This window comes from Meriones unguiculatus, chromosome 9 (assembly GCF_030254825.1).
Source record: "Meriones unguiculatus strain TT.TT164.6M chromosome 9, Bangor_MerUng_6.1, whole genome shotgun sequence".
NCBI classification, from domain to species: domain Eukaryota; kingdom Metazoa; phylum Chordata; class Mammalia; order Rodentia; family Muridae; genus Meriones; species Meriones unguiculatus.
The window spans coordinates 58,362,399-58,380,092 of record NC_083357.1 but is presented as its reverse complement, the minus strand read 5'-3'; the positions used below and the strand labels follow the sequence as shown (position 1 = coordinate 58,380,092).

Sequence of the window (17,694 nt, the reverse complement as noted above, 5' to 3'; positions counted from 1 at the left end):
TGACGGTGTCCTTTGCTTTACAAAATCTTTTCAATTTCATGAGGTCCCATTTATTGATTGTTGCTCTTAGAGCCTGTGCTGTTGGTGTTCTGTTCAGGAAGTTTTCTCCTGTACCAATGAGTTCTAGGGTATTCCCCACTTTATTTTTCTAGCCGATTTAATGTGCCTGGTTTTATGTTGAGGTCTTTGATTCAGTTGGACTTCAGTTTTGTGCAGGGTGATAAGTATGGATCTATTTTCATTTTTCTACGTGTACACATCCAGTTGGACCAGCACCATTTGTTGAACATGCTGTCTTTTTTCCATTGTATGGTTTTGGCATCTTTGTCAAAAATCAGGTGTCATATGAAAGGGGATGAGGTCTTCCCCTACTAGTGGACTTGGAAAGGGGCAGGGAGGAGATGAGGGAGGGAGGGTGGGATTGGGGAGGGAATGAGGGATACAGCTGGGATACAGAATTAACAAAATATAACTAATGAGAAAAATAAAATTATGGAAAAGAAAAAAAAGGAAGGGAGGAGGGAGGGGCTTATGGGAGGATACAAAGTGAATAAAGTGTAATTAATAAAAGTTTAAAAAATCAAGTAATATCAATGCAAGTGTATTCACCTATTCTTGTGAATATTTCTAGATTTAGTAACATTGGGATATTTTCCTCCACTTTTTTTTTTTTTTTCAATGCAGTTTATTCAGGAACATTGAACAATCCTCGGACCCCGGGGAAAGCCAGCCCACAGCTTAAATAGCCTCTGGGTAGCCAACCCAGGCGTGCCACGGGGGCAATGCAGATAGGTCCACATACATGGAAGCAAGCCAGATCCTCGGCCTTAGCCAAATGTGCAGTTGTTCGTGACAGAGAGCACTCACCATCGGGAAGGTGGAAGGCGGAAACCAGCTCCATCTTTAAGGCATAGCATTCCGCAGCTCTCTACAGTTCCCCCTTTTTGTTTTAGACGCATCAGGCAAGAGTAGAGGTCTGACCTCTGATAATAGAAATAAATTGGGACTTTGTACAGATGTTCATTTAGGTGTCATCCACCCAAAAAGCATCAGACCGTCCGATACCTTTTTCTCAGAGGCGGGACCTGGGGCATCAACCCGCATGCAATCAGACGTGCTCTTCTCTGGGTCGAAAGCGGCTGACCCTGAGTGCAGTGCTTAGCCTCGCATCCTGAGCGTATAATTTTAGCTTTTTATGGTATCCAACCATGCTTGGGGAGAATGTCCTGCTTCAATGGCTGTAAAGGCCTGAATGATCATGGCTGCATCACACTGTTGTGAGACTCTAATCTTGCATATATACCACAGGCAAACCAAGGAGACCAACACCAGAAGGAGTGTTACTGATTTTTTTGAGTTAATTTTGTATCCGGCCACTTTGCTGAAGGTGTTTATCAGCTGTAGGAGTTCCCTCGTAGAGTTTTTGGGGTCACTCATGTATACTATCATATCATCTGCAAATGGTGATAATTTGACTTCTTCCTTTCCAATTTGTATTCCCTTGATCTCCTTCAACTGTCTTATTGCTCTAGCAAGGACTTCCAGAACTATGCTGAAGAGATATGGGGAGAGTGGGCAGCCTTGTCTTATCCCTGATTTCAGTGGGATTGCTTTAAGTTTCTCTCCATTCAGTTTGATATTGGCTATAAGCTTGCTGTATATCGCCTTTACTATGTTTAGATATGTGCCCTGTATCCTGATCTCTCCAATACTTTAAACATGAATGGATGTTGGATTTTGTCAAATGCTTTTTCAGCATCTAGGGAGATTATCATGTGGTTTTTTTCTTTCAGTTTATTTATATGGTGGATCACATTGATGGATTTCCGTATATTGAACCACCCTGCATACCTGGGATGAAGCCTACTTGGTCATAGTGGATAATATCTTTGATGTGTTCTTGGATTCGGTTTGCAAGTATTTTATTAAGTATTTTTGCATCAATGTTCATAAGGGAGATTGGCCTGAAATTCTCTTTCTTTGTTGAGTCTTTGTGAGGTTTAGGTACCAAGGTGACTGTGGCTTCATAGAATGAGTTTGGTATTGTCCTTCTGTTTCTATTTTGTGGAATAGTTTGAAAAGAATTGGAGTGAGCTATTCTTTGAAGGTCTGGTCGAATTTTGCACTGAAACCATCTGGTCCTGGGCTTTTTTTAGATGGGAGACTTTCAATGACTGCTTCTACTTCCTTGGGGGATATAGAACTATTTAATTAATTTACCTGGTCGTGATTCAGCTTTGGTAAGTGGAATCTATCAAGAAAATTGTCCATTTCATTTAGATTTTCAAATTTTGTGGCATATAGACTTTTGAAGTAAGTCCTAATGATTGTTTGGAATTCCTCAGTGTCTGTAGTTATGTCCCCCTTTTTATTTCTAATTTTGTTTATTTGGATGGTGTCTCTCTGCCTTTTAGTTAGCTTGGCTAAGGGTTTGTTAATCTTGTTGATTTTCTCAAAGAACCAAGGGAGAAGAGGTGGGATGGGGAGGGGAGGAGGGATGGGCTTATGGGGGATACAAAATGAATAAAGTGTAATTAATAATAATAAAAAATAAAATAAAATAAATCAATGTTATTCATATATAAAAAGTAGATTCTACATTAAAGAAAATGACAATGCTTATGAAGGCATTCTGCATTTATGATAATCCCACAACATTTATAATATTATGGAATATTAAATTAACTATTAATCATTTTAAGAAGTTTCTATGTAAAGAGCAGAAAATAACATACAATGCACATAGTAATTACTCTATGTAATCTAAACCAGTCTTTCAATCAGGGCATTTCTATCTACATATACATACACCAATGATAGAGAAACCGGAGATTAGATTTAGCTGCCTTCTCTCCAAAGGTGATACATTGACATGCTGATTAAGGTCCTTATTAGTGGAGATGGGAAGGATAAATATTTTATGACAATTCATTTTGACTTTTTCTGGTTGTGTAAAAATGTATTTTGTGGTATGTGGGTAGTCTTATGCTATGTACAAGAAAGGAATCAATAGCTTTAAAAAAATGCCTAGAAGTTACTATTTAAAAGTATAGGTTGTCAGAGATAAACTACATAGCCAAACTGCATATTCTTTCCCACATTCTATTTATGCTATTTAAAGAACAAGTTGGATTTTGATTTTTCCCCCCACTAGCAAGATACATTCCTCCAGGTACAATCCAGAAAAAAATCCACACCATAATTATTTACGGTTCTTGCCTTCTTCTTCTTCTTCTTCTTCTTCTTCTTCTTCTTCTTCTTCTTCTTCTTCTTCTTCTCAAAGGTGAGAAACACCATTTTCTATGCTCACACACACCACTTTGGAAATCAATACGGCCCTGTCTCAGACAATTAGGAATAGTGCTTCCTCAAGATCTAGCTATACTACTCCGAGGCATATATCCAAAAGATGTTCAAGTATACAACAAGGACATTTGCTCAACCATATTTGTAGCAGCTTTATTCATAATAGCCAGAAGCTGGATACACCCCAGATGCCCCTCAGTTGAGGAATGGATACAGAAATTGTGGTACATCTACACAATGGAATATTACTCAGCAATAAAAAAACAAGGAGACCATGAAATTTGTAGATAAATGGTGGGAACTGGAAAAGATCGTCCTGAGTGAGCTATCCCAGAAGCAAAAAGACACACATGGTATGTACACACTCATAAGTGGATATTAGACATATAATATAGGATAAACATACTAAAATCTGTACACCTAGGGAAGCTAATCAAGAGGGAGGACCATGGCTAAGATGCTCAATCCCCATTCAGAAAGGCAAAGAGGATGGACATTGTAGGAGGGAGAAAACAAGGAACAGGACAGGAGCTGGCCACAGAGGACCTCTGAAAGGCTCTACCCTGCAGGGTATCAAAGCAAAGCTGAGACTTATGGCCAACCTTTGAGCAGAGTGCAGGGAATCTTATGAAAGAAGTGGTACATAGTAAGACCTGGAGAGGACAGTAGCTCCACAAGGACAGCAACAGATCCAAAAAGTGAGAGCACAGGGGTCTTTTCTGAGAGTGATACTCCAGCCAGGGACCACTCATGGAGATGGCCTGGAACCCCTGCACAAAGGTAGCCTATGGCAGTTCAGTATCCAAGTGGCCTCCATAGTAATGGGGACAGGGACTGTCTCTGACATGAACTGATTGGCCTGCTCCTTGATCACCACGCCCTGAGTGGGGAGCAGCCTTACCAGGCCGCAGAAGAAGACAGAGCAGCCACTCCTGATGAGACCTGATAGACTAGGGTCAGAGGGAAGGGGAGGAGGACCACCCTTTTCAGTGGACTGGAAGAGGGACACAGGTCGGGAAGAGTGAGGCTGAGATTGGGAGGGGAGGAGGGAGGAGGGTACAGGGGGGATACAAAGTGAATAAACTTTAATTAATAAAAATAAAAATAATTTAAAAAAAGCTTTTCAATTTTCTGAAGTTCCAGTTGTCAATAGTTGGCTTAATTCTCGAGCACATGGAGTTCATATACAGTAAAGTTTTTCCCTGCAGTAATATCACAGAGAATATTTATTGCCTGTGTTTTGTTTTCTTTGTGCAGCTTCAGTGTTTCAGACTACAGGCTTCAAATTTAGCTATTTGATGCATTTGTAATTAGGTTTTTTTCAAAGTGATAGACACGGGTCTAGTTTCATTGTTCTCCATTTTAACATCCAGTTTTCCAGACAACATTTGTTCAAGATGCTTTCTTTTTCCAGAAGATGTTTTTGATGTCTTGGTCAAATATTAAGTGACTGGAGTTACATGTGCTCACATTTTAGTCTTTGATTATGTTTCAAGGTCTACATGCCTTTTCTGTGTCATTACCCCATGTGTATATTACTATGGCTCTGTAGTATATCTTTTTTTTTTTTTTTTCACATTTCAGGATTCTTTTTTTTTTTTCTTTTTTATTTTATTTTTTTTTTCTAATCAGTTACATTTTATTAACTCTGTATCCCAGCCGTGTCCCGATCCCTCATTCCCTCCCAGTCCCTCCCTCCCTCCCTCCCTCATCTCCACCGTGCCCCTTTCCAAGTCCACTGATGGGGGGGACCTCCTCCCCATTCATCTGATCCTGTTTTATCAGGTATCTTCAGGACTGGCTGCAAAGCCCTCCTCTGTGGCCTAACAGGACTGCTCCTCCCTTCGGGGGTGGGGAGACCAAAGAGCCAGTCATCGAGTTCCTGTTAGAAATAGTCCCTGTTCCCCTCACTTTGGGAAACCAATTGGTTACTGAGCTACCACAGGCTACATCTGAGTGGAGGTTCTAGGTTATGTCCATACATGGTCCTTGGTTGAATGTCAGTCTCAGAAAAGACCCTGTGCCCAGATATATTTGGTCCTTGTGGAGCTCCTATCCTTTCCCATCAGACTAACTCCCCTTCTTTCTTATGATTCCCTGTACTCTGCCAAAGGTTTACATCAAAGATATCATCCACCATGACCAAGTAGGCTTCATCCCAGGCATGCAAGGGTGGTTCAACATACGGAAATCCATCAATGTAATCCACTACATAAACAAACTGAAGGAGAAAAACCACATGATCATCTCCTTAGACGCCGAAAAAGCATTTGACAAAGTCCAACACCCATTCATGTTTAAAGTCTTGGAGAGATCAGGGATACAAGGCACATACCTAAACATAGTAAAGGCAATATATAGCAAGCCTATAGCTAACATCAAACTCAATGGAGAGAAACTTAAATCAATCCCACTGAAATCAGGGACAAGACAAGGCTGTCCATTGTCCCCATATCTCTGTAGTATATCTTAAGATATGGAATTGTGACCCCTCCATTGTAGTTCTTTTTGCTCAGGATTGTTTTGTCTATTCAGGTTCTTTTGTGGTTCCATATACATTTTAGGATAATAGTTTTGATTTCTATGAAGAAAGGGATGGGAATTTTTGACTAAGATCAAATTGAGTCTGGATATAGATGTGGAATAATATTATTCCCATAATGTTATTTCTAACAAACCATGGGCATGTCGTGTTTTTACATTTTCTAGTGTTTTTTTTAATCCTTCTAGGAAGGTTTAAAGTTTTCACTATAGATATCTTTAATTTCCTTGCTTGGGTATATCCATGGATATTTTATTTCTTTGAGGATGTTAATTGTGTCCATAATCTACTTTTCCATACATTTGTTATTGGTGAATAGAACAGCTATTGTTTTGAAGAAATTGATTCTTTCCTGACACATTGCTGATTTTTTAATTATCTTTAGAAGATTTCTGATGGAAAATTTGAGATTTTCTAATTCTAATATCATGGCATCTATAAACAGTGATTTTTAGGCTTCTCTTTCCTATTTGTATCCCTTTAATTTTCTTCTCTTGCTTTATTGCTCCAACTAGTACTAGAGCACGATGTTGAAACATAGTGAAATAGTGGACATGCCTTTCTCATTTCTGACATCAATGGGATTTCTTCAAGTTTTTCTCTGCTTAAGATGCTATTATCTGTGTGATTCTAGTGTATAGCATTTATGGTTTTGAGATATGTTTCCCGTAGCCATACATTTTCTGGGACTTTTATCATGAAGACATGGTAGGTTGTGTCAAAATGATTGTTTTTTTCCTGTGTGTGTTGAGGTGATCATGTTATGTCTTTTCTTTAAGTCTACTTCTGTGGTTGCATTTATTGACTCATATTGAAGCATTCTTTCATCTCAGAGATAAAGTCAACTTGGTCATGGTGTAAAATCATTTTGATATACGAGTGTATTCTAATTGAAATTATTTTATTCAGTATTTTAAGTTATGTTTGTTAGGGGTATTAATCTGTAGTTTTCTTTTTGTTGTTGGTTTATTATTACCTGACTTTACTATTTGAGTAATACTGGCTTTATAGAGTGGGAGTTCTCAATTCTCCATCTGTGTTTTTCTTTGGGGGGAAGAAGTGGGACTTGTTTCTTGGTTTTTGTGTTTTGATTTTTTTTTTTTTTTACCAGATTAAGGAGAACTGGATCTTCATTTTCTTAACAGGTCTGGTAGAATTTTGTTGTGACTTTATCTGGTCCTGCATCTTTTTAAGCTGGGAATCTTTTCATTACAAATTCAATTTTCTCATTTGTTATGTGTTTGTTTGGGTTGTTGAACTCTTGGTTTGATTTTAGTAGTTTGGATGAATCTATAAAATGACCCATTTCCTTGAGTATTCTCATCTTAATGAAGTACAGATTTTTTTAATTGTTCCTGTAGAATATTCTTAATTTCTTTGGTGTCTGCTGTTACATTTTCTTGTTCACAATTGATTGTGATATTTTGATCGTCTCTTTTTTATGGTTAGTTGGAACAAGAGTCATTAAATTTAGTTTATTTTAACAAAAAAAATTCTTTCTCCAGTAAAGTCTCACTGACTATATAAAATAAAATTCAGGGTATGTCCTATTCCCAGGAGAAAATGACCAACACAGAATGATCTTTCTGGTATTTTTGTATATTTTTTGTCTCATATAGCTGTTTTGAGCATTTTTTTTTTGTCTTAAGCATTTCGAGTGTATGGTATGGTTTCAAGTTTTGTGTGTTTTTGGATTTTGTGTTTATGTTTGTGTTTTTTATGCTCTTCATTTTTCCTTGTTATTTGTTTTGCACTTCTTTTTTGTTTGTGTGTTTGCCTGTTTGTTTTTAAAGAAGGAGAGAGAAAGAAGAGATGCTGTTAGGTGGGTTGGAAGATGGGGAGAATTCAGGAGATGCATAAGGGTAAATTATGAACAGAAATGCTGTATGAAAATAATTTATTTTCATTAAAAAATACCTACTATTTTTTACTTTTCTTATTCACTTTATATCTTGATCACAGTCATTTCCTTCCTCTCCTTTTTGTCCCACCATCCCTCTCTCCTCCCCGTATACCCACACACTACTCGTCTGAAAAGGGGACTCCTCCACCAACCAACCACCCCAGCACATAAAGTCAAATCCAGACTGAGTGCATCCTTTTTCACTGAGCCAAGACAAGACAGCTCCAAGAGAACAGAGTGATCAAAGAGCAGGCAACAGAGTCCATGTCAGAGACAGCCCTTGATCCTCTTACTAAGAAATCCATATGAGGGCATTTCATCTCTCCGTGAGTAAATGAACCTCCTGGGTGCCTTACTCCAAAGCACTCACCTCTCTCTTTGCATGTTCTCCTCTGATTCTCTGAGGGTTAGGAAGTAAGATTATTTAGCCACCAAACATATATTGTTTTCCTAAGAAGTGTAATGTAGCCATGATGAAGCCATCTGCCACACATGAAAGAACTATAGTAATCATGGTATTCACAAATTAGGGCCCTTGTTGGCCAGCTTTGAATAATACATTGTTACAAGTGGATAAATCAACAAGAAGTGAAATTAAGGTCTTTTCTGACACTGATACTCGAACCAAGGAACATTCATGGAAATAACCTAGAACCCCTACACAGATGTAGCCCATGGCAGTTCAGTGTCCAGGTGGGTTCCACAGAAATGGAGCAGGGACTGTCTCTGACATGAACTGATTTGCTTGCTCTTTGATCACATCCCCCTGAGAGGGGAGCAACCTTACCAGGCTGCAGAGGAAGAAAGTGCAGCCACTCCTGATTACACTTGATAGACTAGGACAGAAGGAAGGGGAGGAAGACCTCCCCTATCAATGAACTAGGGGAGGGGTATGAGTGGAGAAGAGGAAGGAGGGTGAGATTGGAAAGGGAGGTGGGAGGGAGCTACAGGTGGGAAACAAAGTGAATAAACTGTAATTAATAAAAACATAAAGAGAAAAGTGAAATTCACTCATTTCTTTGATACAAGACTCCTGCTGTTGGAAAAGAGGAATAGTCAATAAACATGTATGTACCTCCAATCAATGGTAAGAACAAAGCCTTGAGGCAAGGCCAGAAAGTAGCTTATGTGTGTCGCAAATCTAGGGCAGACATTTCCAAGATTGACTTCTTGAAACTCACAGGACATGATCCTAAACTAAAAGGAATACACGTAAAAAAAAAAAAAAAAAAAGTCTACAGTAAGTAACACATGGATTATAATTCCCTAGTGCTCCTAGGGAAAGACTGATTCCTGCTGTGAATATACAGCTCCATATCAATGAGCTCTCATCTCACCTTTAGCCCTTTCTTCTAGCTCTGACTTCAAAACCAACCACTTGTACCACTCACTAGAGATTAGCATCATAGCACCAACATTTAGGCCTCTTTGATAAGCCTCCCCTTGGGTACAAAGTAGTTGATCTGAGCAGGATTAAAAATTGATTATAGCTTATGGCACTCCATTGCAGTGTGGGGATAAAGTGATAACATTTTACTCCACTGGAAAATAAAGGTAAATGGCACAAAGTGTCCCCAGAGAAACCAGGCCCCATAAGACGAGAGAAATTCTTGTTTTGAATATAATAAATTTGAAGAAACAGAGACAATTCCTGAAAGGGTTTATTTATAAACCTTATATGTTCCAGTAATAACACAGATATCTTCATTCCACTTCTTCACTCCTCATGGATATTATAGAGAACTAGAAAAGTGACCCTCTCAACAAGGTTTTCTTTTTGCTATCTCCTAGCTGCCTGTTCCACAGCCAATAATCTCTGTGTCAGGTCCTAGACAGAGTGCTTCTATTTGCATTACCTTATTCAGAGCTCTCAACCCTTCTGTAAGAGTGTTATTTAACCACCTTACAGCTGAAGACACTAGAAAGTAGCGTATGTATTTGAATTAATGGAGTGTCTACAGTAAGTAACACATGGATTATAATTCAAACGCTAAGTTTCTTGCTCCAAATCTATTGCTTTTCTCCAATGCCTTAACTATTTACCACCTCTCAGCCTTTCATGGGAAAGATGTTTTGCAAAAATGGAACATATGTGGCAATTTCTTCTCTTATCAAATGAAATGGATCTATTGAGAAGATTGAGCCAATGATGGTTTCACAGGATTGTGACTTCTTGGACGAAACTTGAAGCAAAAGCAAAAGCAATTTTCAAAAAATTGAAACCTCTTTCATTTTACATGTTATGGCACAGGATCTGGCTAATTAATGTGCTCTATTTCAACTTCCCTAACATAAAATTTGGATGAAAGTGTTGAACTGTATTGCTGTCAATGTTAATCAACCATGGTATTCATCCTATACACAGAAGCACTGAAGCCATTGTAGCCATCCATGTTCACAGTCCCTTCTGCAGCCAGTTCTGAATAACCGGCCTGCCTTTGGACAGTTTGAGAAGAGCATGTATCAGAAAAACCCCACTGCGGCTCTATGAACATGGAAGCTGAGTAATGAAAGGTGAGTAACTATATACTCCTGTGAGAAATATCTCCCAACATGAGCCAATTGGCTTTGCCCAGGCATAAAATGGTGCTGGCCAACTGACTTGTGTTCTTACTACTCTTTTTTTCAACACTGAACTAATCCATTGTTAACTAACTCAAGTGTTGTACAGCAAAGGTATGTAGTACATCAGTATGTAAACACGTGTGTTCCTTTTTGTGTGTTTCTATGTGGGTGTGGGTGTCTGTGTGTGTCTATCTAAGCATAGAGGCAAGCAGGTTTTAATGGTTCTTAGAAACTCATTTTTATGATTTAGCTCAAGGTTGGTTCAGAATGTCTGTAGTCTCCCGGAAGAACAGAATAGTTTCAGCTATTGACTTCTGGAAGCCCCCTCCTTTTCTAACAAGAAAAAGTGTTGTTGGTGGTGTGGGTGTTGGTGCTGTTTCTTTTATTCTTTTCCCCTATAATAGCAGGAGTCAATGAAACACATATGGCCTCCTCTTGCTTTTACTATGAGCACAAGCTGAGCACTGTTTTTACATATTAAGTTTCACAATGGATGAAAGAGCATAACTTTCTAACACGTGAACACTGCATGAAATTCCACCTTTCATGGACTTAGGTCTCACTGGATCATGGCCACGTGCATTCATCTAAAACTTGTCTACAGCCTATTTTGGCCTTACTGTGCCAGAGCTCAGTAGCTTTGATAGAAATTATGTGACCCACAAGCATAAATTACTTAACAAAGTATTGGCGAACCCCTGTTAGAAAACATTACAGAAGTAAGAAGTGGGATCTCTTTCTACTGAAGTGTGATGAGGATGTATGTGGTCGAAAAATACACCCTCTCATTGGGATGTTGAATGCTCAGCAGACAATATACAATGTTACTCTCTGTTGTCTAGTGCTCTACTCAATAACCCTTATTCATATGTTTATATAGGATGTACAGGTTTAACTTATGTTCAAAAAAAGGGAAGATAGGATAAAAGGATAGAAAGAGGGAAAGATGATCAGAGATGTGAAGAGGAATTAAGTCTAAAATCCATGGCTTAGACATTTATTCCAAGTATGTTGGGAAGCTAACTGAAGTCTATATGCAGGGGGGTTCCCTAACTTAATTTGATTTCAACTTTTTAAAACCCACTATGAATATAATATGGCTAATAATTACAGGTGGCAAGATACTCTACATCAAGAGTTACAAGGATTTCACTTCTGAAAAATGAGAGGAAATTGTGTTTTGTGTGTATATCTACATACACTTGATTAAACACACTTGTATCTACATATAGTTGATTACACACGTGTAATATTGTGAAGAAAAATGTAAACATGTTTAAAATTACATTCGAATTTAACTGAATAGAATAGAGAAAATGAGGAGGGTGAGGAAGATAAGGACAAGGAGGAGGAAAAGAAAGAGGAGGAGTACTTATCAATTATGACCAATAGTTTCCTTGTGCCAAAAGTGTAAAGTTAGGGAAGCAAACAATGGGAGCAAACAATCAATTCAGATCAATGTCTTTCTTAAGTGCCTAGTAAAACATATGTGGGTTTTTTTGTCTATAATAATTTAAATATAAATCTGAGTCATCAACTGGCTGTACCCATTTGATAATTTCTGGTGCTTTCCCAGGTCACAGACAAATGAAAACCCTCAGCAGCCCCAGCAACGCCAGCACCATCACTGGCTTCATCCTCCTGGGCTTCTCCTGCTCCAGGGAGGGACAGATCTTCCTCTTTGCACTCTTCTCCATTGTCTACCTCCTCACCCTCATGGGCAATGCTTCCATCATCTGTGCTGTGCGCTGGGATCAGAGACTCCACACACCCATGTACCTCCTCCTGGCCAACTTCTCCTTCCTGGAGATCTGGTATGTCACCTCCACAGTCCCCAACATGCTGGCCAACTTCCTCTCTGACACCAAGGTCATCTCCTTCTCTGGGTGCTTCCTGCAGTTCTATTTCTTTTTCTCCTTGGGTTCTACAGAATGCTTTTTCCTGGCAGTCATGGCATTTGACCACTACCTTGCCATCTGCAGGCCTCTACATTATCCTGCTGTCATGACTGGGCGCCTTTGCAACATCCTGGTGATCAATTGCTGGGTGCTTGGTTTCATCTGGTTCCCTGTTCCCATCATCATCATCTCCCAGATGTCCTTCTGTGGGTCTAGATTTATAGATCACTTCTTATGTGACCCAGGCCCTCTATTGGCCCTCACCTGTTCCAGAGCCCCATTAATGGAGTTTTTCTGGACAATTATAACTTCTCTGCTCCTGTTTATTCCTTTTCTATGCATCATGGGATCTTATATATTGGTCCTGAGAGCTGTGTTCAGAGTCCCTTCAAGAGAAGGACAAAAAAAGGCTTTCTCCACTTGTGGGTCTCATCTGACTGTAGTTTCACTCTTTTATGGCTCAGTGATGGTCATGTATCTGAGCCCAACATCTGAGCATGAAGCTGGAATGCAGAAACTTGTGACTCTGTTTTACTCTGTTGTTACTCCTCTCATTAATCCTGTGATTTATAGTCTGAGGAACAAAGACATGAAACATTCTCTGCAGAAGATTTTTAAACCACGAAGATTAGAATTTTAAGCAAACAAAATACATTTAAGTGCATGTGTATGTGTGTGTTAGAATATTATTCAACCACAAGAATGATTAAATTTGTTATTTACAGCAACATGAATAACATGGGAGAACACTGTGTAAAGTAAAATATGTCAGTTAAGGGAAGTAAAATACTGCATGATCTCACTAATGTGTAGAAAGTTTTAAAAAATGAATAGGCTAATCATTACCAGAGACCAGGAAGTGGTTAGTGTTTGCAGGGGTGCAGTTGGATAACTACTCAACATCTGTGTTTGATATCATAATAAGATAATTATTTCTGACAAGCTTTAATTCTGTTTCAAACAAAATCACTGACATTTTAAATGTTCTCAACAAAAACATGATAAACATTTTAAATAATACTTAGGACTATTCCCATGAAATTGTATCCATTGTATTAATATACTGAATGTCACCCTGCACCTCACAAATATGTACAGTAGGTTATTATATCAATTAAAAATAAAGATATAGGTGTATGTATTGGAACATGCCTATAATCCCACAGTTTAAAGGGTGATGCTGGAGATCACAATTTCATGGGAGCTTAGCATAAAATGTCATGTTTCATAGAAGACAATTGTGGTTCATGTCTGTGATACTTATATTGGCTTTAGTAAACTCCATGACCAAAAGCAATTTAGGCAAAAGAAGGATTATTTGTATACAGATAATAATGGGAACAGGGACTTTGTCTGACCTGAACTGATTGGTCTGCTCTTTGATCACCTTCCCCTGAGGGAAGAACAGCCTTACCAGGCCACAGAGGAAGACAATGCAGCCACTCCTGATGAAACCTGAATGACTAGGATCAGAAGGAAGAAGACCTGCCCATCAGTGGACTTGGGGAGGAGCATGGGTGGAGAAGGGGGAAAGAGGGTAAAATTGAGGGAGGGAGCAAGCTACAGGGTGGATACAAAGTGGATAAACTGTAATTAATAAAAAACAAAATGAAAAAAAGAAAACAAACACCCCCCAAAAAACAGACTTTAAACAGCAACAAATCAAGTAATCCAATTAAAAATGGGGTACAGAATTAAAGAGAAGATTCTCTATAAAGGAATATTAAATAGCGGAAAAACAATTAAGGAAATGCTCAACATCCTTAGCTATCAAGGAAATGAAAATCAACATGACCCTGAGATTTCATCTTACACCCATCAGAATGGCTAAGATCAAAAACTCAAGTAATAGCACATGCAGGAGAGGATGTGGAGAAAGACGAATCCTACTCCATTGCTGATGGGAATGTGAACATGAACAACCACTTTGGAAATAAATCTGGTGCTTTCTCAGACAGGAATAGTGCAATCTATAGATCCAGATATACCACTTCTAGGCATATATTTAAATGATGCTCAAATATACAACAAGGACATCTGCTCGATCATGTTCATAACAGCTTTATTTGCAATAACAGAAGCTGGAAGCAGCCCAGCTTCCACCTTTGGAATGCTGGGATTACAGGTAAGCAAACACATACGGGCAATATTTTGAAAAGTGTCATACAGGATCTTGGTAAGCTGTTTGAGCTGGCTGTGGGAATGCTCTCTTTCCTCTCTCTCTCTCTCTCTCTCTCTCTCTCTCTCTCTCTCTCTCTCTCTCTCTTAATTCTCTCCATCATCCAAGAATGTGATATTATAGGACTGCAAAATAGGTCATGCAATGGCTACTTTTAGAGCCTGATTTTCAGTGCCACTCTTGCCAATCTTCGTCTCATGTTCTAAGTCTGGCCTTTTTCCTCTGGCCTCTTCTAAAGTGTCCCCAGCTGTTTGACAAAGAAGCACTACATCAGAGACTTAGCTGGATCACCACACATCCAGGCCAGGTACACATCCACAGGCTACTGTAATGAAATCTGAAGTCCTTGCCACAAAGTCCATCAAAGGCTCTAAGCTACTGAAAATCTGGCTGAAATATGCTTACATATGAAAGACTTTTTGTAACCAAATTCAAACTACCTAAGCTTCACCTGTAACCACAGCCCATCAAGAACCAAAATAAAAACAATGACAAAAATTATGTGAATAATAGTAAGTGTAACCAGAATTGGAATGATCATTTCTGGTTTTCAGCATCTCATTTATTCCTCTCCAAACCCTTATGATGCTGGTAAGATTTGTTATTTTTTACAGATGAAACTGAGTCTCAAAGAGAGCAGAGATGTCTTCTCCAAAACCATAAAACTACTGACAATGAGAAGCAGAAATGTCTAGTCTGGTCAGATCTGCTCATCTTCCCACAGCTCTGCTCCATTTCCTCCCAGACCACAGTATGCCTGTTGCTCTCTGTTCACTGGGTTGTCTTTGCCCCTACTTACAGCAGGATTTACCAAGCTTCAACAGATTATCAGTGGTGACCAACAGTGATGAGATATGCTATATCCTGAGTTTCCCTTCTGCCTAGGTGAATGTGGATGAGATGACAGATGAAGATGTATCTTTTGTTGTCGAACGGACATTTAGGGGATGCAGACATAGCTGGATTTGATATCATAGTTCTAAGAAAGAACAAGAATTTCACTTTCTCCTTATCCTCCCAATACGCGTTTTTCTTTATATTTTTCTTGTGTCTTTTTGAGATAGGGTCTTTCTATGAAGCTGTGACTTAAATGTGAGATCCTCTTACCCTAATATCCTGAGTGCAAAGATTGCAAGATCCACATAGCAGTCATCTCCGAAGAATCTATAAAGTGTTTACCCTTTAGAATCTATTCTAGCCTGAATCTAGACGCTGGTGTGCTCGAGCATTTATGGGGTGAATGTGAGACAGAATGAATCAACTGTTGAACTGGCTGTGCTTCCCGGGTTAACTCAATGGAGAAAGTCTCTGAGGTGAGCATCTTCTCCACAGGCAAGAATTTGAATTTGAACTGTTGAATGCAAAGCCTCTACCGCTAATGGTTTTACTCTGAACCTTAGGGATTTCATTCTACCTGACAGATGCTCAATCCTCTTTGTGCACAGCTCCTTCCAAGAACAAAGTCACCTCACTAGCCTGATTCCACACCCCACAACCCATGGCAATAACTGCTACCAACTGTGCCATCTAATTGGCTCCTCATTGTTGTTTTTGCCCCTGTGTATGCCTGGATAACTGGCTGTAGCATATCTATTGATTTTCTTGTCTGTATTTCCCAGCTCACCATGGGAACACTAGGGTGAGAGATACACAAGCTACATGGCTTTGCATGGGTTATGGGAATTCACATGTACCCTTCATGTTTATTAGGAAAGCATTTTACCTGATGAGCCAGTTTCCTAGAATGGTTCTAATTCTTCTACACCTTCTTCTTCTCTTTCTTCTCTTCCTTCTTCTCCTCCTCCTTCTCCTCTTCCTGATCCTGCTCCTAATCCATCTTCTCCTTTTCTTCTACTTCTTCTACTTGTTTTTCTCCTGCTCATGAACCTGATTCTTCTCCTTCTGCTACTGCTTTTGCTTCTTCCTTCTCTTCTCCTTCTTCCAATTCTTCTGCTTCTATGTCTTCTACTGCTGCTTCTGCTTCTTCCTCTTTTTTCCTTCTTTTCCCTTTTCTTCTTTTCTTCTTCCTGTTTTCCCCATTATTATTACTATCATTTCATTAATATTTAATATTTAATTTTAAGTTTAATTTTTATTTTTTTATTATTTTTTCAATTCAGATTTCTTTGTGTACTCCTGGCTTTCCTAGAATTCTGACGATGTAGACCCAGCTGGCCTTGAACTCGGGGGTACAGCTGCTTCTGCCTCCTGAGTACTGGATTAAAACCTTTTACCACCACTCCCCAGCGGTTGTTGTTGTTGTTATTATTATTATTATACTCTTATTTGGTAACATGAGACAGTGTTTCTCTCCATAGCCCTAGATTCCCTGAAAATCACTCTATAGACCAGGCTGGCCAACATCTCCCAAGGATCTGCCCGTCTTGCCCACCAGTTTGGGAATAAATGTGTGTAAGATGATGACCCAGGTTTTATAATACATAATTTATTTTTATGATTTATTTTACATGAGCTGCCATGTTGAAGGTGTTGCCAGCTATATTTTAAAATCAATATAGGTTGATAATGTAATGAAGTCATCTAGGAGCTGACCTTCTAGAAAGTAGTTGATAGGGCTGGAGAGATTTCCTATCTTGGAAAAGTATGTGTAGCCAGTCAGGGGGCCTCATAGGCAGGAGAAAACCAAACACTACTGGTAGTCCTCTGACTTCCCACTGGAGCCTTGACATGTGTGTGTGTCCATGAATGTGTGCATGTGTACACACACACAGGCATAAACACATACAGAAAAAATGATATAAAATAAATTAGAAAGAACTTGAATATTCTGCTCTGACAAAAACTGAGTTGTTCCTTCTAGAGATGGCTGGAAAAAGCAGGTAGGCTCCAGCCTTCAGGTAACAAGATATGCAAAGTTGTAGTTGACACTGCCCTAAAAACATAAGATTTTCTTTTCTGACACAAGGTCCATGCAGGGTCATGGGTCAGTAGCTCAGCAGTAGTGCACATGCCAAGCATTCACAGGCCTTGGGTTCCATCTCTAGCACAAAACCCAGAACTAAAACAAAATATGCAGTTGACAATTGGAAGCTCATACAGTAGCTGACCAGCACTGTCACTGTTCTTGAGGTAGGTGCCTCCTCATTCATTTGGCCTAATGTAGTCACTTGAGTGCCAGACTTTCCAGACAGAGCAAAAGAGAGGAGAACCTGGCCTTAAGAGAGTTCCCCACAGTGACTTGGCACTTCTGTTTACATTCCTTCAGCCTGTCCTCATGTCCTATGTAACCAAACCAGATCTGAGGAGGCTGGACAATGGTTCAACTTTGGGATCTAAGAGG

At 39.2% G+C, this 17,694-nt stretch overlaps 1 protein-coding gene across 1 annotated transcript; it reads left to right on the top strand.

Moving 5' to 3' along the window:
- Positions 1-11,829: 11,829 nt before the first annotated feature.
- LOC110543978 (olfactory receptor 11G2-like) lies at positions 11,830-12,875 on the top strand. Its single transcript, XM_021630139.2, has one exon. It carries the CDS (start codon positions 11,904-11,906, stop codon positions 12,852-12,854), a length of 951 nt encoding a protein of 316 aa, XP_021485814.2. The 5' UTR covers positions 11,830-11,903; the 3' UTR covers positions 12,855-12,875.
- Positions 12,876-17,694: the final 4,819 nt, after the last annotated feature.

Bases quoted from the DNA above. Each gene is read 5' to 3' on its own strand.
- LOC110543978 (XM_021630139.2), top strand. From the start codon at position 11,904: ATGAAAACCCTCAGCAGCCCCAGCAACGCCAGCACCATCACTGGCTTC.